The sequence below is a fragment of the Urocitellus parryii genome, chromosome 10 (genome assembly GCF_045843805.1).
Source record: "Urocitellus parryii isolate mUroPar1 chromosome 10, mUroPar1.hap1, whole genome shotgun sequence".
Classification (NCBI taxonomy): Eukaryota; Metazoa; Chordata; class Mammalia; order Rodentia; family Sciuridae; genus Urocitellus; species Urocitellus parryii.
The window spans coordinates 107,360,908-107,386,005 of NC_135540.1; the positions used below are offsets into that span (position 1 = coordinate 107,360,908).

A 25,098-nucleotide genomic window follows, 5' to 3' on the forward strand; every position below is an offset into this window, starting at 1 on the left:
ATATCCAGAGCGTCTGGTCTTTCCCTGACTGTTGCCAAGCCCACTTATGACTAAATAACAACATAGGTAAAGAAATATGGGTTAAAGTGCTTCAAGGAGGTGCCTCTGATGTTGTGTACTGGTCTGACATGCCATTTCTTGCCACCCTCTAGTCCCATTACACTCCTGTTTCAGTGTCCCTTAGACTGAGACAGAATGTAGTAAGGGAGTATCTGACACCCACCCAACAGATAGTCCATGGCCCAAAAGTTGCCAATCTTGTGACTGATCAGGAATGATAACCTGGATTGTGGTGTTTCTGATTTGACAGCTGATGTCATGTGGTTTGCTGGAGACACTCAAATTCAGTGTTCTGGAATTGCAAGAACACCTGGATACATACAATGCGAAAAGGGAAGCAGCTGAGCAGGTCAGTCTTCTTTTACCATGTCCAAAAAAAAAAAAAAAATAATAATCTGCTTGTGATATTAGAAAGATTGACTTGGCAGCAGAATTCTCCCATACAGGAAAGAAGACCTCTTACCACGGGCTTCTCAGTACTGGGGTGTGCTGGGAATGGGGGTGGTCCTATGAGCTCTCTCTCTTTCCACTCTGTACAGTGAATTCCTGATCTGGGCTTTTAAAAATTGGCTCTCTAAGAGCCTACACATTGAAAACCAATAGCTCTCTAAAAAGCTGTGTGGAGACCATTCAACTGCTGTCAACATTACAAGTGGGGATATAGAAGCAGTATTTCTCAGTGTTATGGGCTTGTGGTCTAAGAAATATGCAACCTCTGACAAAACTGGGATCTTTTCCCATGATGTGTGTGTGTCCGTGGGCCAGCAGCGAGGGAAATGAGCATGTCGTAGATGATAGATATCACCTGCTAAGAAATGGTACTTCAGTTCCAGTCTGACCTTGAAAAACAGAGTGGCTCAGTCCCCTGAGAATAAATCCAGTATATTTTCCATTGGCAAGTACAGAAAACAAAGAAGAAAAAATGTTTCTCCCATTCAGACAAACTTATTAATGAAAGAACTGTCATATGTAAAGACCTATGAAAAATGAAGTATAAAACTTGGTTCTTACTTTTTTCAGATTTTCTAGATAGGAACATAAAGCACACATACTATAGGTTGAGCACCCCTAGTCTGAAATTCAAAATGCTCTAAAATCTGAATTTTTTTGAACACTAAAACATGTTGCCACAATGCAAAACTCCACACTAGACTTGTGAGGGGTCACACTCAAAACATTATGATTATCAGAAGCATTTAAAGTGAGAGTTGGGAATGATGTTGATACCAAACCACCACAGTTTGTCCCCGTGGGTGGTAGAGAGTGACACCTTTGCTTTGTGATAATTCAGTGTACAAAAACTTGGTTTTATGAGAAAATTATGAAAAGTATTATGCAAAAATACCTTCACTCTATATGCATAAGCTACATATGAAACATAAATGAATTCTGTGTTTACACTTGGGTCACATTCCCAAAATGTGTCATTCTATTACAACTATTCCAAAATCCAAAACATTTCTGGTACCAAGCTTTTCAGATAAGTGACAGACACTTAAGTTATGGCTACAAATAAAAGTGTTGTTAATGAAAGTCTTCCCAAGGACATACAGGTCTAACAGAAAAATATTATAGACTATAATTTTCAAAGAAAGGTTATTTGAGCCCAACAGAAAATCTTTGTAGAATGGGGACATGATCTTGGAGTTTAGGCAATTAAATTTTGGCATGGGGGATTATTTCAGGGAAAGAAAATACTTGTATTGAGGCTCGCTCTCTTTGTAAGGGGAGAGCCATCTTATATTTGGACTGAAATAATGATGGCAGGAGAAAAGGAAAGGGCTTTCAACATCAGGAAATTAGATCTGCTGATGTAAATTAGTACTGCTGTGTCCTTTCTTACACTGATCTTTTGTTCATGAATGTCCACCTATCTGTTAGGTGTCTAAAAGTGGAATTACTAGGTCATTGAATATACATGTTTGACCTTAGTAGAATCTGCCAAGCAGTTTTCCAGAAGAGGTTATGGTATCAATTTATAGTCCCATCAGAAGTGTTTACGGAATTTCCATTGCTTCACACCTTTGCTATCAGTGTTGCCAATTTTTAAAATGTTTAGTCATTCTGGTAAGGGTGTGGTAATATCTCATTATTTTGCATTTCACTGATGACTAAAACTTGAGCACCTTTTCATATGGATATCTTCATTTAGATATTTTGCAAATTATGTTTTCAGGTGCCTTGCCCAATTTTACAAATCAGTTGTTTTTCTTGGTTATTTGTAGGAGTTCTTTATTCAGAATATAAGCCTTTTTTTTTCTTTTTTCTTTTTTTGATAGATGCATTAGATATTTTTCCTTCTTTTATGGTTAGTACTTGACTACCTGATCATCTTTTGATGACCAGAAATTTTAATTAAAACATGTTATTATGTTAGTTTTTCCTATTATGGTTATTCCTTTTGTGTCTTCACAAATCATTGCCTAACCTACGAAATTAAGGTAGAATTTTAAAAGTATCACTCCTCTGACTCATGTCTCTCCAGCTCCACATCCCCAGAAAGGAAAACTCCTCACCAGTTACAATAAATTTTAACCTTCATTTGAGCCTTGAGAAAAAAAAAAAATAGCATGACAGGAAAACAGGCACTGGGGAGTGTTCTCTATTCACACTCTCTACCATGTCTGTATGTGTGTCTGGAAAGGTGTGGGTCTGTGCCTTAGGGGCCAGGTGCAGCCCAGTGCTACATGGTTGGTGCTTATCTTTTAACAGGATGAAAATCAAATAATTACATTGAATAGTGCTCCCCAAAATACTATATCAGTAGGTATGCATTATTTAAAAAAAAGAAAAAAGTCATTAAATAATCAGCTGAAAGGTTGGGGTTGTGGCTCAGTGGTAGAGTGCTTGCCTAGCACATGTGAGACCCTGCATTCGATCCTCAGCAAATAAATAGATAAATAGATAGATAAAGGTAATGTATCCAACTATAACTAAAAATAAATATTTAAAAAATAATCAACTTAAATTATTCTTTTCCAGCGTATTACAGCATATTAATACACTTGGACAAACCTGGCCACAGTAGTGATAATTCAGTATATAAAACTTTCAACATTTTATGTGAACCAAGATTAAAAACAAATTCCATGATAGATGATAGCTGAATTTTGCTGATTAAAAAAAAAAAAATCTGCTGATAGCTTTTGACAATAACTGTCACTGGCCATCTCTCACCAGAAAAGCTTAACATGTTTTTCTTCAGATATGCTGTCAAGCAAAGAGCCTTAGGGCCAGTGGAGACTGAATGACTGGGGGAAAAGGGACATAAGGTCAAAGAGATTGTTTTTGAAATCACTGAGATGTCTATTTTTAATTCTTTGCATATAGCACGTTAAGTGTCAATAGAGGATTTTAAATGTCTAATACTAAAATGTTTTTGGTGTCTCCTTAATGTAGCTAGTAGATTCTCTCAAAGCTCTAATGATATTGATACACACACACACACACACATTAGTTTTATTATGCTTAATGTCACACACACAAAAAAACTAGGATGTCAAAAGAGCTGACAGTATCAAATTGTCAAACCCTAGAAGCTAAACTTGAAAGCTCTTAGCTTTCACTTTGCTTTGGAAATTCTATGGCTTCAGTATTCTTTTCTGTTCTACCACAATGCTGTTATTTTTATTTGACTGAAGAAAATGTACTTTAAATTAATATCAACCCCTAGGTAAAGAAAAACATTTGGCTTCTACAGGCAATATTCTTTGGAGATAACATGTTTGTCATTCATTACTGTCCAAAAAGACAAGAAAAGAAATAAAAACAAGATTTAAATGGATTTTGGTTTCTGTTTCACTGATTAGAACTGACACCAGCCTTCAGAGAATTAGACTTCTGGTAGGCAGACTTGGTTAATTCTCAGTTGCTTTTATTAAGCCGACCAGAGGAAAAACAAACCTTTCATTTCGCAACTTGTATTAGACAAAGGTCAGGTACAGATTGTGAAGATTTTCAATAAAATCTGCAAAATAAAAATTCTTTTTTTTTTGGTACTAGGGATTCAACCCAGAGGCACTTAACCACTGAGCCACATCCTTATCCCTTTTTGTATTTCATTTAGATGTAGGGTCTCACTGAGTTGCTTAGGGCCTCGCTAAATTGCAGAGGCTGGCTTTGAACTTGCGATCCTCCTGCCTCAGGCTCCCAAAGCCACTGGGATTATGGGCATGTGCTACAGTACTCAGCTGAAGAAGAATCATCTTTACTGAAAGGGGCAGCATTGGTTCCTAGAATAAAAGGCTGTTCATTGTGTTTTCACTAATAAACTCACAAGTGCAGTCATCTTGTTGAGTATTCCGCTTTCGTTTGTCCGTATAAATGATTAGCCTCCAATGCAAATGAAAGCGCATGTTCACCACCAATCCTAGAACCTCAAGTTACCTTTAAGTGTGTTGTTTCATATGGACAGGCTGTAATGTTACTAGTTCTGCCATTTATGCAGTTACTGTATTAAAATTTACTATTTCTTGTTTCTTTAGTGGTTAGACAATTGTAAGAGGACATTTGGTGCCAAAGAGGACATGTATAGGATAAACACAGATGCACAGGTAAGTCTCTTACCCTTGTTCTGGCCGCGTTTCTGTATCGGGTAAAACAAATGTGTGATCAACTGTCCTCACCTGCTACTCCTGAAAATAGAGAATATTTGTAAACCTTTTCATTTTGGTTATCAGAATAATCTTTGTAAAAGTTATGTTGAATGAAATATTGGCTTAGTAATGAAAAATTCACTTTAATAAAACTGAAAGGCCAGCTTGTGACTGAAGCTTAATAACATTCCCTAGATAAGCCTGATGGCTATCTGACAGTCCAGGTTGGCTTTTAGTTGCATCTGCCTTTAGAAAAGTAAAAAATTGTTCTGCATTAGTATTCTGCAAATAAATTGTCTGGTTAGGAAAGCAAATCTAAGAGTAACAGGATAAATATCCATATTAGCCTTTCTAAGGGTGAAATTCTGCCGGAATAAATTATAATGATTTCCTCTAGTATGAAGTCCTTATGGATGCAAGGCCCTTTTTATACAACTTAATCTGCTCTCTGTCCCTTTGTGCCAGTACTGTCTTTTGCAGAATAAGCAATCAATATTTATTGAATGTACATGCAAATTTCAGTGTACTTACAAGCAACAATTTAAATCATACATATATAGGTTCATCCGCAAAAACTATACTTTTAGCATATTTAGACTAATCTTTGGTAATTCAGAGTTTTGGAATGACATTTTTGCTGTTTCCTGTCATTGTGATGGTCATAGGCTCTGGTTTGTTTTCCATTATATCTCAAAGTAGAGGCTACAGATATGTACACGTTGAGTCAGTTCTATTGTATTTATGCTAATCTAAATTATATGAAATAAAACCTCAAGTATAACCTCAGGCTAATATGCCTGACATTGGATTGTACTCAGCTAATGTTTACAGGATGTGACTAGCCAAGTGATTTATGGTAAGCAGAATGGAGCTAAAGTTCACCTTTGCTTAGCGAATCCTTTCTAAATTGCTAGGAATAAATGTTATATAGAGAGTCCTTCAGGGGGAACTATTTATAAAAGCAGGCTTAAGAATGACTTTTAGAAGCTACATTTACATGAAGTCATTCTTTGAAACCACTTCCAAGTTGCTATCAATATTTTAATGTAATTTTCAAGAACATAAATTAAAATTTTTCACTATGTGTTTTACATACATTATCTCCTTTGATTCAAACCTAGTTAGGTCCAATTTCTGAAACTTACTATATTACATTTGGAATGCAATGTAAAACACATCTGCTTTTGATATTCTGCCCTGTGGCTCACTCAGCACCAATAGAGGGAACCTAGCACCTAATTAGACATTAAACAGTAGAAAGCCTAGAATGAGCTACTCCAGAGACGATCTCCTCATGGGTGAGTATATATTAAGTAAGATTATTGTGTGAGATTATAAGCCAGTCCACTCCTGAAAAAACAATTCATTTGCTTATTTTCTAACTGTAAGTTGTCGGCTTTACTAATGGGAAGTTTTATTGCAGTTGGGTTTTGTTTGAGGATTTCTGGAAAGGATATAAAAATAGAAACTTACAGTAGTCAAGTTTCTCAACATCACATTAGTTCTATTTGATTCTTGATATCGTCTACACAAAAATAAACTACAGCTTAAATGTTTTTCAGTTAATTGGCAAAGAATTTTAAATAAGCACCCTGAATTGTTGCAATAAATGTCTAGAAAACTGTATTCTGGAAATACAAAATTTTCTTTGGGGTGTGAATATATTGTTCTTCAGTTTGCCTGGGACATCTGTGACCCTACTTAAAATGATTCTTACACTAATTCTTGGTCTTTTTCTTTCTTTGTATTTTTTGTGACCCGATCACCTTCTTGCTTAGCAAATGGAAATTCTAGCAGTAAGTGACCTGTCTTGATTTATAGACTACTTACCCTTGCCAGACAAACTGGTTTTCATCTGCCATTGTCCTTTTGTGACCTAGTAATGTTTGTCATGGACTACTTTAAAAGTAGTGTGTGCTTCAATTTTGATAGCCTTAATCCATGAAATGTTGATTGAATAAAATGAGATTTTATAATATGTATGTACAACTAGCAGTTGCCTTTTTCTTCACCTATAACTAACCTATCTCCCTTTAAATTTTTTTAATTTAAAAAATCAGAGTGCACATGTTAATTTCATAGTCTCATGTCAATGAGACTACCAAGTGGTTTTCTTTACAAAAATGACTTCATTTTAAAGACAGACTTTTCTACCCTTTAGGTAAGAGGTTACCCAGTTTCACTTTGCTTTATCAAGTACTTGTGGATAAATGTAATGAGATCTACATCTTGATGTGAGATCTACAGCTCAATGGGGGCAAAAGTGTATGCATTTATAAATTCTCTTGTTATGAATTTAAAGTTTTAAATTACAGTGAACCCTTTTTAAACATCCTATATATTGCCTTCTGATATATTCTACTTATCCAATGTAAAATGTACTTTATACAAAAAGTGAATTAGTAACCAACAGTGATCCTTGTTTTTATTTTAATGCCTGTCCTCAAAGCATCTTTCATCTGTCTTTCATCAGCTTTACACCATATTAACTTGCTTACTGCAGAAAAATAAATGCCAAGACAATTTTAACATAATGATTTATAATTCTTTTTACTGGAAATATGCTGTATAGCCAAACATGAAAAATCCCACCTAAATTTAATGTACTGTTATCTATTTCTAGGAACTGGAGCTCTGCCGAAGGTTATACAAATTGCATTTTCAATTGCTGCTTCTGTTCCAGGCCTATTGTAAACTTATCAACCAAGTAAATACAATAAAAAATGAAGCAGAGGTAAATATTAAGTTGTCCTAGGCATCAGTAACTGAAACATTAAAGTATACATACATTTGTTAGGCTAACTAACATCAAAAGTCACTTACCTTGAATCATTTTCTTCAGTTGAGGAATTTTTTTTTTTTTAAATGATGTCCTGTGTCAGGACATTATAAGTGAATCAGGCAGCAAGTACTGGATTCAGAGGTTCAATACCTTACCGGTTTCTGAAGTATAAACAGATCATGTGTAATCAAAAGTCAAGCAAAGCACCTCAGTAAATACCAAATTGTACAGTGAAACCCCTAACATCCTGTCCACGGAATGTCTCTCTAGTTCTGTGAATGCAACAAGAACAAACGTGTTAAAAACACCTGGGATGTTGAAAATCTTTAATGTGTAGGTTCGAGGGTAATGACTTTTCCTTTCCCCTTAGCAGCTGGTACTAAACCTCTCATTAGGAAAATGATTTTTTTTAAATTGTTAAATCCCTGAAAATATGTGTACATATGTTCATGCTTTAAAAGTTTAACCAGTGAATTTTATAAAGACTACTGTCAAAAAAGTTTTCATGGTTCTCCCCCATAAATGTTTTTTACTACCCAAATCATAACATGTAATCAGGTTAAAATTATCATTCTGTAAGTTACAACTCATTGCTGCTTTGTCAAGAATTTTTAAAGCCTATTCTGTGGCTGGGATTACTTATTCCCACTGAATAGAAAACATGAAATCTTAACTGCCCCTACTTCTAAGTTTAACAAATGAGAGAAAACGCTTCCCCCATCAGGTGTCTCCTCATAGCCAGGTAAATGCTTTGTGGTACTGACTATGGGAATGGGTCCCTAAAGGTGTATTTGTTTTAGGTCATCAACATGTCAGAGGAACTTGCCCAACTGGAAAGTATCCTCAAAGAAGCTGAAGCTGCTTCTGAAAATGAAGAAATTGACATTTCCAAAGCTGCACAAACCACTATAGAAACTGCCATTCATTCTCTAATTGAAACTTTGAAAAATAAGGAATTTATATCAGCTGTAGCACAAGTCAAAGCTTTCAGGTAAAATGTGAAAGGATTTAAAGATGCCATTATGTAACTGGACTGGAAATTTATAAAGTTTAGGTTTTGGTTCTCGGTTTGATATTTCAATAGAAATATGTCTTTGTGAAGGGAAAAATCCACGTTTATTTTCAGTAGTTATCACTGAAATGATACCAATTTCAGATTTTTTTCACTCTCAGGTGGTACTTTGAGTAATATATTTGCTCAAACAATTAAAAACAGGTCACTGGGCTTGTTAGTACATACCTGTAATCTCAGCAACTTGGGAGGCTGAGGAGGATCACAGTTAGAAGCCAGCCTCAGCAACTTAGTGAGACCCTGTGTCGAAATAAAATACAAAAGCTGGGGATGTGACTCAGTGGTTAAGTGCCCCAGGATTCAAACCCCAGTACCCAACAAAAAAAAGGGCGGTTGGGTGTGGGAGTGGGGATATGGCCCAGTAGTAGAGCATGCCTGGATTCAGTTCCTGGTACTATGGACACACAAAACAGGCTTCGTGTTATTCACCAGGAAGTTTTGTTGTGATATATCAGTATTAACTTAAAATGTAGTTAATCTTAACAATTGTTTGCACCTCAGAATTTAAAAAGAATGTGTGTTTTCAGATCTCTCTGGCCCAATGACATTTTTGGCAGCTGTGAGGATGACCCTGTGCAGACGCTGTTACACATCTATTTTCATCACCAGACGCTGGGTCAGACGGGCAGCTTTGCAGTTATAGGCTCCAACCTGGACATGTCAGAAGCCAACTACAAATTGATGGAGCTTAATCTGGAGATAAGAGAGTCTCTACGCATGGTGCAGTCATACCAACTTCTAGCACAGGCCAAACCCATTGGAAATATGGTGAGCACTGGATTCTGAGAAACTTCAAGCATTTTGGAGAGAAACTAAACTGATGATTAAGAATATTAACCAAGCACCTTTTATGAACCCTTGTGATTCACTGATAACTTTCCTGGCAGCATCTACAATTGTAATGTAACTAATGTCAAACTGTATCTGAAGGACAAGAAAATCTAACAGCTGCCAATACCTCCCACAGTAACTGTATGAAGAAGGAATTTTTTTAAATTATTTAACCTATGTGAAAAGAAAAGGGCTAAAAGTGATGCATACAAATACATTGCTTTCTGGAGAAAGAAAAGAATTCCAAGAATGTTTGCAATAATGGCCTCTAATACTGAGACATCAGAAAGCAGGTGAAATGAGGCTGAAATCAAGGCTGGTTCATTTTAGCCGAAGACCTGCAAAGCTGCTTGGATTTCTTGCAGCCATCAACATCACCTATAACTGATGCTTAATCACCTAACACGAACATCCATACCGATATATAGACTTATTTGCAAAAACCATTGATTTTTTTTTCCCTCAATTTATGGGATAAGGGTTTGGGGTGTTTTGTTTTTTGGTCTGTGTAAGGAATTATGTGTGTGTGAGTTGGGATGTATGGATACGTGATAGTCATATTTTCAAGGTGTGGATGTCTGTGATAACGTCTCAGAGCATGCCTAAAAGAGCACTGCAAGATTATTTTTGAAGAAATTTTATTTTATTAGATCTAACTCTTCATAGTGTGTAAATGTTAGAACATTTTAATAATATTTTAAAACTGGGCTCTCCCAGTATTTCAAAAAGAAATAATATATCTGTTAACGTTATTGGAATGCTGCTCAGTTCTCTGATCAGTGCTTATGTTACAATTGTTGATAACTAACCAAAGTAGATGCCTGCAGAGACTTTAAAATGTAAAATAAAGATGTATGCTGCCCGTCAGCTATTCTCATTAGAAAAGTTAACTTATTTTACTCCATAATTATTCTAGAAACTGTATAGACTAAACCCAATATTTTCTTGTACATTCGTGCCATGCACTGTTATACAAGAATAGGTGTACAAAGCTAGAGGAAAAACTTTGGTCATTGATGGGGGAATATATGGTCTGCAGGCTCTGAAGTCTGCAAAGAGATGCAAACGCATTTTTATGTTTATTCAGGACTCACACGTGTTGTGCTAAAGGAACCTGGGGCTAGAGGGGAGATGAAAGGCAGCCTGAAGACTACCAAAACACGCAATATACTTACTAAGTCTGTAGCATAACACGAACTGGATTCTCTGTCCTTTTTTAAATAGCATTTTGTAAAAGAAATGAATGTAGTCCCACAACTCCTCTGATTTGAAAGGAACACCTTGTATTTTTTATATGCATCTCTTATCCACTGTGACTATTCTTTTAAACTGGGCTCTGACTACTTCAGAGTTTGGAATGTAGAAATGAAATGCTTAGCTTTGCCTTTTCTTGGGGGTGTGGACCCTGCCAGAAATGTAATTATGCTCAAGTGCATTAATTGAAGGCACTGTGCACACCGTTGGACTGCTGACTCTAGTTGTTTCCTGTAAAATTCCATAATTGGTCACGGCACATTCATAATCACTGTATTTTTTGACCCTGATAAAAAAATTATTTTAATGGTGTTCTGGTACTGTAAATGGTGTCCTTTAAATTATTTAATAACTTTGGGTGTTGGGGCAGGCAGAGGGGGGGGGTGTCCAGAGACACATCATACTTTATATCCTCTCTTAACTCTCCCCTATTTTTCTCGCCCTCCTTACATTCTTTTTGTTAAAAATAAAAAACATTGTAGCTGTTGGTTTGTGTGGTATTTTGAGAAAGCATGAACGATGATAGTGTGCATCATTTTTACTTTGAAAAAACTTTCCAAAAGTTATCTGCATAATTCGCAAGTGTAATTTTCCTTTGTAAAAAAGAGGGAAAAAAGTAAACTGCCCAGATCAAAACTTTGGAACAGATAAAGTTTGCTTTTCAAATTTACTTCTGTCACTAATCTAGTAATAATGTAATAAAATCAAATACATTTGCAGAAATCACGATGTAAACAAATTCGTTACAACTATCTTTTTTAATTGGATTTTCCTCAAACCTGTGGTTCCTTCTCATTCTCAGAACCTGTAGTTGCATTTATTGACAGAATGTATCAAGTATGTAATTTTTTTTCCTACTTTATTCCACCTAGAACCCAGTTTTTGCTACCTACAAACCTTTGTCGATTAAGTTTACAATTTTAAATAGTTTATACACAACAGCAAAATGAGATCTGGCAGTTTCTTCATGCTATTTTCAAGATAGAAAGCCAAGGACTATTATACATTTTAGAAAATATTTTCTACTTTCAGTGATGTAAAATAGAGGGTGTGGTTACTACCCACAACCTACCCTGAACTGAGGAAATCATTGCATGATTTCTTGGAAAAGACAGAGCCAGGTAAGATCCCCTCGAGGTCTATGAATGATGATTGCTCCTATACCACACCAGCAGAACCTAAATGAAAGAAAATAAAGTATTGGAACCAAAATAGCTTCTTTTACTTTTAACTGCAATCACTTTTCTCAATACCCAGAGATAAACATCATGGAGTATTTCCCTCTAACCTGTTGATCTGGATTAAAACCTATTCACATCTGGTAAGTTGGGGATGATGTGCATAAGCCATTGGCAGTGCCTTGTCATTGCTAAGTGTTGTCATCACAATGGAAGTTCGTCATTTTATTCAGCAAGCAAATGCCAATTAAGTAAAACAGACCAACCTTGCTTTTGACTATAAAATAAGGTTGTTACCCTGTTAGGAAAATTAGTGACAGAATTAAACATGAAGAATGACTTGACTACCCCTCTAATTAGCCAGCAAGTTTGTGTCTTAGGACTTGTTGCAGGTAGATTTCTATAGTTTACTCCTTCATTCAGCAAAGAGTTTTTGAGCACCTATAATTATATATATATATACATATATATGCACACACACATACTTCTTGCATGCATAGGAGTCAAAGTGAATTTCCTGTCCCTGTACCTATCCCCAACCAGATCAATAGTAACAGAACAAATAAAAGCATACCACCTAACCCACACCTAGAGGGTTCTTATTCACATCTTAACCCCACCATCACTATCTGGTTTCTTCAAGTCTCCTTGTGGACATGTATCTTCTGTGCATCTGGCACGATTTAAGTGTATCATCAGGTCCCCCTATTCCTATTATACCTTTAAAACTTTATACTCGATTATTCTAATAATTAGAAAAGGACAGTCCTCTTGAACGGAGCCTGAAAAGCCCTCCTAGTCTGGTCCTGATGATTGTATTTACTATCACATCCCCTAGAATATTCTGCCACTGTGGCCTCTTTGGTTTTCTTTTGCACACGCTGCCCTAGCACTAAAGGCATCTCCTCCTCCGACCAACTCGGCTTCAATTCAGCGGAAGCATCGATCCTTTATACAAGCTTCCCTCACCTACATCAGATCCCTATTACAGGCACTTAACTGAAGCTTTATCATATGTCAGAACCTTTTTGCATTTGTTAAAAATGGACATTTACCCCCATAGGGTAAACTGCATGAGGATGTATGCTCCATCTGGCTTGCTTTCAGTACTCAGCATAGGGCTGGCTGAAGCAGTGATACATGCTTAAATTCCATCAACCCAACCAGGAGGCTCAATGGAAACTTCATCAAGTAGTACTTAAGTAGAGTTCTGGGCCTGTTCCTACTAAAGCATCTATATGGATGGATGCAGGTGGGCCTTTCCCCTTGATAAAAGGGTTCTAGGGTGACCTCAAACTCACCTTAGGCTTTTAATTCCTTTGGTTATATACCAGTGTCCAAGAAATAATGAAGCACCTAGTTCCAATTGTGAAGTTTCTGTAATCACTAGGCCAACAGCCCCAGCTTCAGTTTCATTAGAGGAACCTCTAGCTCTAAGCTCAGTGCCATGCACAACTAGGAGAGGTCTGCCAGTGGGCCTCCATGTTCTTGTACAGATCCTTTAAGAAAGCTATCAGGTGCAGTTAAGTGTTTCGATCCCCATTCTAACCAGGGGAAATTCAATAACAACTAATGCTTGAGTCCGTCTTTAGGAGGACTGCTTTCTTAAAGAGCTTGTTACCACCTGAAGGCCACCTGCCGAATTCATTACTTAGCTCCCACCCCCCCACACACACCATTGTTCTCACTTTGAGCTACCTCCCAGTCTCCTCAGCCTCCTCTTGCCCTAAAGAATGCTTATTTTAATGGTTAGAAGGCATTGCTTTTGAAGTTCAATTAACTTTCTTAAAAAGCTTCAGTCCCACACACCAAAGCAGATCTCATGTCTACAAATCCCTCCACAGCAAGTGCCTGGGACCTAACTGCCTGCCCCACTATATGCCATCCACACGTTTTACAAAGTTAAGGTGACAGGCCCAAACTGGTAGCAAGAGACAAGCTCGCCAACTTTATTGAGACAGATTCTTATGCAATTGAACTGTTTTTGCAATACCTTTATTTTGAAGGCTGCATCAAGATACACTGCCTTTCATCAAGTATTTTGAGGAGGGAGAGGTAGAAAGGAGCCTGAGAAAAGCTCACATGCCAACTCCATTAGCACACGTTCAGAAGAACTTTTTTTCATTCACTAAATGATATATTTGAAGCTGAAAGTGCTGTCGCAGGACAGGCGTTTGCCTTTGCATCTCCCGCACAAGTCTTGACGATGGGGGCGTTTGGGGTCCACGTGGCGAAGTCTTATTGGGCAGGAACATCTAGTTTTCTTACAACTCTGAAAAACCAGAGAGTAGCACATACAGGTAAGTCCTGGAAACTCGCCAAGGGCTTGAGTTTTCTAGTCCATTCAAATACTTCCTGACCATGCTACGCAAGGTCCCTGGTAATTCTCTAATTTTGTCCCAGTCTATACCCCTCAGCAAATGATGGGGTTAGGACACCATAGTGGTGCCATGGTACAGTGAATTTGGTTATCATGAAGTTTCTCCTTGTTTAAACTCTCAGGTAAGACAAACTGAACTCCTCTGCTTATACTAAATACTTTGGCTTGAATATGCTTACTAAGAAGCATCTGGGTAGAACAGTTATTTACTACCTCCAGTAGAAAGTTGTTCTGTTTTCCAGTTTGCCTTCTCTTACCGAGTAGAACTTAAGGCAAGCATTCTTCCATACTGCAAGTAAGGTAACAGGTTCAAAAGAGTCTACCATTACTAAGTTTTGCAAGGACAGAGAAAGCTAAAGCCCAGGCCCTGCAAAACCTAAAATCACTGGGAGCCTAGTTTCATTTAGGAAACACATTCAAGAAGGTATATTAACAAGCCTCTAACGCTATCTAGTTCAGACACAAAGTGCAAACACTTACTTGGCAGGTGATATCTTCCACTCGGTAAGGGTTGTAAGACTTCTGACAAGTTCTGCAAAACTGTTTGAAGTAAACCTGTGATGAGATGGAGGATAAACTTGAAGGAAAAGCCTCAGCACTTCCGGGAAAGGTGCCACTTACAATGATGTCCCTTACCTTGTTGGTGCCCTGTACACACCACACATACGCACTCTCCCATCGGATGTTGCAGTCCTTGCAATGATAATAGCCATATTTCTGTTCTAAGAACTAAACAGAATATCAGAGTTTAACCAACATGACATCTGAATTACCTTATTTTGGAAACTGAGAAAGATCTATTTGGTACTAAAAACTGGCAATTTCATTCCAGATCACAGAGGAAAATAGAATGGGGTTTGGCTAAGCCTCCACAATATAGTAAGTGAGCTAACAGCTTAGTCAAACAAATAATGAATGGGCTTATATACCAGATTAGTTTGGCTCACAAGGTTGTTTAACAAATAAGGTATCTTTCTTCCAACAGGCAAGGGAAAAGTCAGTTGTCTGAAGCTTGCAATTTTATATGTTATATATAATATATGTATTATATATTATATGTATTATATAATAAATATATATAAATTTTTGTTGTTGTAGGTGGACACAATATCTATTTTTACGTAGTGCTGAGGATCGAACCCAGTGCACCGCGCATGCCAGGCCAGTGCGAAACTACTTGAGCCACATCCCCAGCCCCTGCAATTAAGTAGGCTTTTTCCTCTATAAAGTCTAATCTTAGAACACACACAGTTGAGTCAGGCATAATGGCACACACCTGTAGTCCCTACAGACTCAAGGAGGCCGAGGAAGGACTGCAATTTTAAAAATTTGAGCCCAGCCTTAGCAACTTAGGCCCTAAGCAAACTTAATGAGACTGTCTCAGGGTTTTTTTTGTTTGTTTGTTTTTATAAAAAAAAAAAGGGCCGAGTATGTAGTTCAGTGTTAAAATGACCCTTGGTTCAATCCTCAATACAAAAAAAGTTTTTTTTTTGAAAGTTAAAGATTGAAAATAAGAAAGCGTTCACCCCAGGTGAAGTTGTTTCCTTCATAGAGCAGTGCTATTCCTCTGTAAGCACACAGTTCACTTAGTATTGTCCTATTCTTAAGCTTTCCTTCTCCCCTCCCAATGAGAAACCAGTTATGACCAAGTTTTAAAGGCCTTTAAACCTAGTAGGCACTTTGGAGTATTTAATGCAGTTTCACAGACAACCCACTTGATTCCCTCCTCCAGATAGCTCACCCCCTAAAATCTACAGTCCCGAGATGACTGTGGACAAGGCTAAAGAACTCCTTAGGGCCCCTTGCCTCCTGCTTTTACACTTACCCTGGGTTATAAATGCCTTCCAGGCGCCCAGCCCTTTAGGGTTCAGGTTAAGGATCTCTCAGGCATTAACAAGGGACAGCAAGAGGTCTCAGCAACGCTAGATTTCATGATGGGGTGGAGTTTTGTTTTTTTTTTTTTTGGGGGGGGTACTGCAGTACTGGGATTTGAACCCATGACCTTAAGCATGCTAGGCAAGCAAGAGCCAGACTTGGTGCAGCCTGTAATTCCAGTGACTCCGGAGGCTGAGGTGTGAGGATGGAAAGTTCAAGGCCAGTCTCAGTAATTTAGCAAAGATTTGTTTCAGTAAAAATTTGAAAGGGCTGGGGACCCTAGTTCTGTGGCAAAGTGCCCCTGGGTTCCATCCCCAGTACCAAACAAAAATGAAAGCAAGGCAAGTTCCTACAAGAGGCACTTTAGAAACTCCAGTTTCCAGCAGACTGTTAGTTTGGGAAATGGAGGTAAGAATCAGGGGATAGGAGATTAGGACCCCAGTAGTGGCCTGTTAAGGGTTTTGCCACGTGTAGGCGATAAATAGAAGGATGCTAGGGAATCTTGCCAGCAAGTTTGCCTTCGGATTTCTGCCGTTTATGTGTCTATTTTCACTCATCCGGAAACATGGTGCAGAGTGCACAACGTGTCCACCATCAGGTGTTTATAATGCAAATGTGATCAGAGTTAAGAATGTCAAGAAGGCGTCTCCCTGGCCAACTTGGTGGAGCCGGTGTCTTACAGTCACTGCGGAATAAATCGGGCTCCACTCGGTTTGATCCTACTGTTGAGGAGAGAACACACCTCAGAGGCTGCGAAATGCACAAGGATGTGGCCTCTTGCTTAAGAAAGTGTGGCATCTCCACGTGTCCCGAGCAGCCCCGGCCAGGTACCAGGAAAAGACTCCCTACGCCGCCCTCCAGGCTCCCCTTGGCTCTAGCCCGCTTTCCCGTCCCCACCCCCAGGCCTTACCTGGAAGCGTAGGCGCACCTTGCCAGGCTCAGCGCTCTGCAGCGACGACCTCTCGCACGCGGCGGTGGTCTCCCCGCCATCCAGAGCCTTCCCCGCCGCCGGGGTCAGCTCCGGACTCCTGGGCGAGGGCTGCGGGGCCGCCTGGCGGTCACCGGCTTCCCGCGGCGCCAGCTTGGGCCGGTTGATCAGCTGTTCCCAGGACGCCCCCGCCGTGGCCTGGGCCTCGTCGTCGTCGTCCTCCTGGGATCGCCGGCGTTGGGACGCCTTCCTCGCCGACACCTCTCCCTCCTCCCGGCCTTGGGGCTTCGCGGATGATGGCTCTCGCTCTTCCTCGGTGGCCTCGGGGCTCTGCTCGCCTACCGCGGCTTCAGCCCCCTCCAGGAAAGCGGTGAGGCGGCGGGAGACCACCGGCGAGTACACCGCGACGGTGCGCGGAAAGCGCACGGGCCGTAAGGCGCCGCTCTGGGGGCTGCCCTGCTCCGGGCCGCGGCGGGTAGGCTGAGGGGAAGAGGGGTCGCCTCCCGCCGGGCCCTCGGAGCCGGGGCTGGCCGCAGGGCCGGGGTCCCGGGGCCTGCGCAGCAGCGTGCGCCGCCCCAGGGAGCACTGCACCGAGGCGTCGCAGCGCGGATTCACCTGCACCGCCACGTCGCGGCTGGTGGTTCTGCGCGGGCGCATGCCCTGGCTCACCTGTGACAGGAGGGCCATGAGCTGCGCCCGCTGGTAGCTGTCGAAGTACTCGGCGGCCGCCAGCTGCCCATAGCCCGGAAAGGACGACGAGGCCGCCCCGGCCGCGAAAGAGGATGAGGCGGCGGCGACCGGAGGGTAGCCTCCGCCGCGGAGCCGCCAGCCATCCCCGCCCGCCGCGCCCTTGCCCTTGGAAGCCGCCGGGTAAGGGTACGAGTAGGGGGCGCACGCCGGGTACATGTAAGCATCCAGCACCTCATCCCCCAAGGCAGCCATAAACGCAGCCCAGCTGCTCCCGCCTGCAGCCGCGCCCTAAATAGGCGGCTCGCCGGGGCGGCCCGGTGGAGGCGGGAGAGGCCCCCAGCCTCTCGCCGCGCTGCGCCGCCCTCCGTGCCCTTCCAGCCGCAGCGTCCAGTCCCCACGTCCCCGCGGAAGGAGATCCTCCCCGAATTGCTCCACACGAAATTTCTCTACATGCCAAGGTCTACACCTTTGGATGATCCACTTTGCGATCAAAATGCTGATTTGTAAGTGAACACGCCAAGGCGAGAATCCCAACAAGAGAAAACTATCACTGGGATTAGCTGAACCAGGTGGCCCTCATACCCTGATGATTTCAGGTGTCGGTGCCGCCCAGGGAGACGAGGCCAACCGGTGCCTCTATGATAGTGAGCAAAATGCCCAGGTTTGAAAACTGCTTTGGGTCTATTATCTCGGATTATAGTTTAATTTTCATAGAGCTTCCTGGAGACGTCTACCCACTGAGCCCTTTGGGTGCATGTACGAGGAAGTACTCAAGGACGTTTAAATCTAGTTTAATTGTCTTCTCCCCTGGAGCACGTGCCCTCACCTCCATCCATGGTCACCAGGAGGTACTAGTTTGCTCTTCTCCAGGGTACATAGTAGTTCTGCAAAACCTAACAAAAGTTTCCTAACAAAACCATCCCTCCAAAAGTAAATTGATCTGGAATATGTTTACATAAATGCAGAAGACCAATTGGAAAGAAAAAGCCTTATTGGCATAAAAACGTTGGTGCTTCATTACCAATAGAGATCAGATCAAGTAATCAAATACATGAATGTAGTTTTCTCTGATACTGGTTTGACAATAAAATACTATATTTCACTGTTTCATTAACCTGGTTTGCACTTTTCTGAGTACAGGTCAAAATTCAACATTGTCAGGTATTTATAAGTTGAGCAAAACACTTTTTTGTCTTAGTTACATTAAACTTAATTATACTTTACAGATAGCTTGTTTTTACTCATGTAAAACAGTGCACCAAAATTCTACATTTACAAACCTTGTTTGTATAGAAATTGGTAACAGTGAAAACCAAAAAGCACGTTTAACCAAATAAGATGTCACATTAGCTGACCAGGTGCAAGTTATATTACAACACTGATTTGTAATTTACTAAAACACTTGGTTAATACACCAATGCAGCTTTACAATGGGAAGATCAAAACTGTTACATGTTGTTTGAACCAATTGTTATCCTTTATATAAACCATATGTACTACCACAGGCCATAAATATGAAGTAATATTTCAGCAAAACTGAAGCTCCTGTGTATCTTCACATTTAGAGAGAAGTCTGGGTAGGTTCCATCATTATTATATTATCAGCTTTCACTGTGCCATAGGAGGTGTCTGCCATTTCCTCTTCTTTCAGTTTCTTATAAGAAATATCTGTGTCTTCATCTTCATCTAGAGGATCTCGCTTGTGCAATATTTCACTTCCATACATTTTATATATTAAAACAAAAATCCCTGCTTCTGCAGACTGGAAGAGGGCGTAAAGCAAGGGAAACATGTACATGCTTCCTATGAAGCGTGGTGGAAAGGCCAGTTTTAGAATGGCAGTACAGAGCTGGACATTCTGACTGCCTGTTTCCAGACACACAGTCCTCTTGCAGTTGGGTGGAAGATGGAAGAGAGTAGCTAAGCCGTAGCCTGAGGCGTACCCGGCCAAAGGCATAAAAATGGCTACCACATAAACAGCTGCAGGGATACTTGCCAGCAGTTCGGGTCCTAACATAGTGCCAGTCAGTATGAAAAGGACCACCAAAGTCACTAGCAGAGACCACAGGGAAACCTAATAATAGAAAACGGATACACAATCAGCAATAAGATTGTTGAAGAGGAATTCAGGCCAGAGAATCCTAAGTTCTTAGAAAAAGAGATGCAACTAGTCCCACCTCCCCCACAAAATAAGATCTGAAGATGGATACCTCACCTCTTCCGGAGGCCTCAGATCCATGTTGGATAGCTCTAATTATTTGGAGGCCTGTCATGTTGAGTGACAATTTGACTTCTGTATCCTCTGGTCATTGCTTTGGACAGGCCCTCAGGAGCAACCTAACACCAGTCTACTCTGTCTCAAAAATAGTGCTTCCGGAAGTTTTTAAACCAGTTTTCAGGGAAGGCTAACTCTTCTCCCAGCAGAATGTCCCCGCTCCCCAGCCTCTATCACATAACTTTGTTTTGCTGTCCTTTCTAACTGCTCTGAATGTGCATTTATGTATGTGGCTCTTGAAGACATTTGTTAACATTGAGGCTTATACCCCACCACTGACGAGGGGTATATAGTAGACAAGTGATGTTTACTCCATGTTTCCCATATGAAATTAATTCTCATTCACACATGAGATAAAAGGCTATTAATACTCACAACAAAAAATCACTTTGTGATATTTTAAATCTTTAAAATATATCACAGAGGAGTATTAACAATATTGAAACTTCCATCAACTCTTAGATCATGTAAGACAAAATGTAAATATAAGATGCCAGGAATCCTTTGCAATTTTGTAACTCCCTTCTCATTTGTTCATGAGAAACATCCCATCTGTAAGTCTAAGGATCTTTATAATTATTATAGATGCCTATAATTATGGTAATAGATATGTTTTAGATAGAGTACTACTGACTGTGTAAAACATGCCATCTGAATGTTCTGACTACATTTCACTCATTCAAGTGAAACAGGCTGTGTAAATAGTATGGTAGAAACCTAAAAATTCCTCCTTTAGTTCCCCTTCAGACTCTAGTTAACTTGTTTTCTCTTATGGAGGCAGAAATAACCATCTGTTGTTACCTCTACTCTCTGTATATCTAGAAGGAAGCCCTTTTGATATTTTGGGATTGCCATATACTTTATGTTCTTTAAATTTTTATTTAAAATCTACTTAGGTTGTTTAAAAATTCTACCTTAAAATTCTACAGAAGGCTGAAATAACTAGTGTACAAGGTGTGCATATTACACCTGTACAATTAGCAGAAACCAAACTTCACAAATCAAAACTTGTATTAGTTTTCAAAGTGTGTCACAGTAAGAGCATTGACAGGAGATCTGATTCTTCATTTTGAAAATATTGGCCCCCAAATTCCCTTAAACTATTTTAAATTATTGGGTAAGCATTGAGATTGAGATCCCATGCTCATTTTAAAATGTTTGCAAAATGTAACAAGTATATAAACCATATCTTAATAGTATATTAATTAAATAGGGATAGGCTAACCTTAAATGCAAAGTCAGCCAATCTTACTGGATTATTTATTATTTAAATATATTTTTCCTGTTTTTAATGTATAAATGGTTCACTTGTACTTTTTCTTAGAACTCCTAAAGTTTTGTTGTTGTTTTGTTTTTTAATTGCAGGAGTGATCTACATCTCCAGCCCTTTTTTTGTCCCTTATTTTGAGACAGGGCTTCTCCAACTTGCCCAGGCTGGCCTCGACTGTGTGATCCTCCTGCTTCAGCCTCCTGAATAGCCAAGATTTCAGGAATGCACCACTGCACAGGGCAGAATTCCTAAAGTTTATACCAAATGCCACTGTATTGATAACAGTAGCGTACTGATTAAGCCTAATAAGTTCTTAATGCATCTCTAGATCACCTATGAATATGTAATATCAAATATGTATAAATGTATGTACACAAATTCACACATATGTATTATGTTCACATATGCATGTTTATTATAGAGAAGGATTTCTTTTACTTAAGGATAGATTTATATACAGAAAAGAACCATCTATTTTTCATATTAATAAAACGTTGGACTGTATAATCAGATTAGAAAATAATGAGTAAAATAAAAAAGGTTATATCTTCTTAAATGTACATAATTGAAACATTGAAATGGCTCTTTTCATTTGAAGGAATTTGTCTCCGAATTTTATAGTGATAATACATTTTATCTTACTAACTTCCAACAATGAACATCCTGTTCATGGTTTACTTGTTTTTTTACTACTTTTGAGTATTCAAAAAAAAGTTTAATTTACAAATATTTAATTTTTCTCCATTCAATGATCAGAAATACTGTGACTAAAACCATGTTTTTAAAAAATAAAGCATCATCGGCAATATTGCACAAAATACTAGCAATCTCCCAATCATTTCGCTAGCTTTAGAAACCATATAAAATAATGCAATGGGGAACAAGAAACACACAAATTTAGTAACAGCAACATAGTCTATATTTTCCAGGACCCAAATTCATTTTGTTCTTTAAGGCCAATATTTTTACGAATTGTATTATATTGCCACAATATAATTTTTCAATTACTTTTAGTCTTGTGTCAACTTTTTAAAAATTTTAAGCTGTACATGGAAACAACACCTTTATTTTATTGATTTTTATGTGGTACTGAGGGTTGAACCCAGTGCCTCATGTGTGCTAGGCAAGCGCTCTACCACTGAGCCACAACCCCAGCCCATATAAACTTATTTTTAACTTAATATTTTAAAGCAGTCTACAACAGGGTTTCTCAGAATTAAAGTTCCACTTTTGAAAATATAGCAATTTTTAAAAATACTACACAAATTATATTAAAGTAATTTCATTTAACCTGTTTTGAAGTTTAGTAGTGTATGATTAGTGGAAAATGTTGCTATTTAATTACACTGTCATCTTCCACCCCTGACTCCCCCCTGACATGAGTACTGCTAGATCTCTTATACTATTTGTTTTTGTCTTAATTTGAGCTATATCATTCCAGGAACTCCAAAAGGTGGAGATAATCTTTGAGCATAAACTTTTTTTAAAAAAAGTTTATCCATGCAAATCCCACCAAGTCCTTTTCTTCCTTTCCCTTCTTTCCCAAACTTCCTATCATTTCAGTCACCCATCAAGACCAAGAACTCTCCAGGTGAGTACAGCATGGAAGAGGGATCTTACCTTCACAATGTAGTCAGCCACACGGTTATATTTGTATCGAATGAAGACTCCCAGCCCAATAGGAATGAGTGTGCTGCAAAGAGTGAGGGTCACCGCCCCTAGGGGTAGTAACTGCACCAGAGGAGTGTTGATCCAAGCCCGGCTATAGATCCACAGGCAGAGGGGCATCAAGACCAGGGCCAGAAGTGTAGAGGAGATGGTCATGATGATGCTGCAGAAAAGGGAATGAACAGAAGTCAAAATTGGCTTAGAGCCAAAGACACACACACACACACACACACACACACACACACACACTCACACACAGTTGAGCAGTTTCTTACATGTTGGGTAGAGGGGAAAGGGTAGGACAGCAAGTTCTCTGGGTTGAGGTCTGGATAGAACCCACTACATGGGAGAATAGTGCCAAAAGAATGTGGCATGTCTAAGCCCAAAGGAAACATGAACAAGAGGTAGAAACCACAACAAAAAGTCAGGACTGTTGCTCTGGGCTTTATAAGCCAGTTGAGTATGGATGCTTTTGAGGACAAGGGGCATTTTTTTTTTCTTTTAATCCTCCCAAGGACCCTGCAATGTTAGCCGTGGTAAAGCAGCTGGATGCTACTTGTTGGATTAAACTCAATTAGGTTGCACTGTATATGAGATTACTTTCTTTATTGGGCCAATAGCCCTAATTTGCTTTTACATTTCCGGCGAGTCCTAGCTTCAGACTTCCCCCTTGTCTTTGTCTTCCAGTGGCCAAAGACCTGTGCTGGCAGCCCGGCATTTAGGGAGGGTGGTCAGAGTGCTGAAGGGCCTGCGCTGTAGGTGGAAGGTGAAATCCCAGGGCCTCGCAGTAGCTCGGTCTAGACCCTAAATCGTCCCCACTGCCACATAACAGCTTCGCGCCCACCCCGACTTCTAACCCCGGGGGTCCACATCTTCTCCCCTTTCTGCCTTCCTTCTCCAAGCCTCTTTCCAGCCGCCTCCACTCCCTCTCTCCATCGTTTTGAACCCTTGGCTGTGAACGCGGCGGCCTGGGATGAGAAAGATGGCTAAGGAGCAGAACCCTACCTGAGGTTCATGTCGCCGTCAACCAGCAGGGACATGAGATTGGAGAGATTTCCGCCGGGACAGCATCCACACAGAAGCACCGCCACGGCAGCCACCTCGTCCAGCTTGAAGACCAGGGCCAGCAGAAAGGCCAGCAACGGCAAGAAGCCGAACTGGCAGAGCGCGGCCAGCAGCGCGCCCACGGGCCGGCGGACGTGCGCCCCGAAGTGGTTCACGTCCACGGTGCAGCCCAGGCCCAGCATGGTGATGCACAGGGCGGCGCCCACGAACACATTCAGCCCGTGGTTCAGCGGCGTGTCCCAGAACGGGGGCTCGTGGGGGACCCAGGGCCGGGGGAACGGGGAAGGGCCCTGGCTCTCCGCGCCGCCCGCGAAGCTGCCGGTCGTGGGCTCCGGGCTTGGGGTAGGGCCGGGGCTGAAGCTCACGCTCGGACCTGGCCCCAGACTGAGCCCGGGGCTGGGGCCGGGGCTTGAGGCGGGAGCGAAGGGGAAGTCCGTGCCGGGGCTCGGGCTGCTGGCATTAGGCGACAGAGTGTAGTTGTCCGGCAGCAGAGAGGACGGGGCGAAGAGCAGGGTGGCGTTGTCGGAGCCGTCCATGGCGCTGTCGGCGGGAGGCCGCAGGTCTGCGAAGGTCTGTCCCCTCCCGTCGCGCGCGCCTCCCTCTGTCCTTCGGTCGCCGACGCCGTCCGTGGGTCTGTCGGTGGTCCGCAGCGACACCAGCTAGGCGCGGTGCCAAGCCTCAGCCGCGCGCCGCTGATGTCCTGGGCGGCGTCGGTGCGGCTGTCCGGCTCCGGGCTCCCGGGCGTGCCGCCGCCCCCGGCTGCCACTTAAGACAGCGCAGCCCCCGAGGTGGACCCGAGCGCGGCGCGCGGCTGCCAGCGCCCAGCGCCCCGAGGCCCCGCCCCGCCGCCCAGTCCCCTCCTTTTAATCACCACTAAGTGGTTCTGTGAGAGTGTAGCCAGGGGCGGAACAAAGACCTGACAAAGGACAAGAAGAGAAAAAACCAGGCCTGGCAGGCGATCAAGTTCTCTGATGGGCTCTGCCTCTTTTTTCTTTTCGTTTTTTTTTTTTTTTTTTTAAATTAAAATTGCTTTTTCTGATCTATAAAAACATGAAAGTTGTACATATGAATGTTTGACACATGCACACATCGAGGAAGGTCATGTTAAACGTTCATCTCATTTATTAGTTCTTTATGATGAAAACATTCAGAAGAATATCTTCTAGCTTTTTAAA

At 40.9% G+C, this 25,098-nt stretch overlaps 3 protein-coding genes across 3 annotated transcripts in view; 1 reads left to right on the forward strand and 2 right to left on the reverse strand.

The window, feature by feature from the left end:
* Fryl (FRY like transcription coactivator) overlaps positions 1-11,154 on the forward strand; it is a 232,914-nt gene extending 221,760 nt beyond the window's left edge. The window contains exons 59-64 of the mRNA XM_077803150.1: positions 311-409; positions 4,545-4,613; positions 6,434-6,451; positions 7,279-7,389; positions 8,238-8,428; positions 9,037-11,154. Of these exons, the coding sequence (XP_077659276.1) occupies positions 311-409; positions 4,545-4,613; positions 6,434-6,451; positions 7,279-7,389; positions 8,238-8,428; positions 9,037-9,295 (747 nt within the window). The 3' untranslated portion in view covers positions 9,296-11,154. The remainder of the gene's footprint in view (positions 1-310; positions 410-4,544; positions 4,614-6,433; positions 6,452-7,278; positions 7,390-8,237; positions 8,429-9,036) is intronic.
* A 2,746-nt stretch (positions 11,155-13,900) lies between these two features.
* Zar1 (zygote arrest 1) lies at positions 13,901-17,897 on the reverse strand. The gene is made up of 4 exons (XM_026385190.1): positions 16,938-17,897; positions 14,789-14,881; positions 14,633-14,707; positions 13,901-14,044 (listed from the first exon to the last, which is right to left on the reverse strand). Exons 1-4 carry the CDS (start codon positions 17,895-17,897, stop codon positions 13,901-13,903), a joined length of 1,272 nt encoding a protein of 423 aa, XP_026240975.1.
* A 1,309-nt stretch (positions 17,898-19,206) lies between these two features.
* Positions 19,207-24,459, reverse strand: Slc10a4 (solute carrier family 10 member 4). The gene is made up of 3 exons (XM_026387282.2): positions 23,864-24,459; positions 22,811-23,021; positions 19,207-19,719 (listed from the first exon to the last, which is right to left on the reverse strand). Exons 1-3 carry the CDS (start codon positions 24,457-24,459, stop codon positions 19,207-19,209), a joined length of 1,320 nt encoding a protein of 439 aa, XP_026243067.1.
* Between the last annotated feature and the right edge of the window lie 639 nt (positions 24,460-25,098).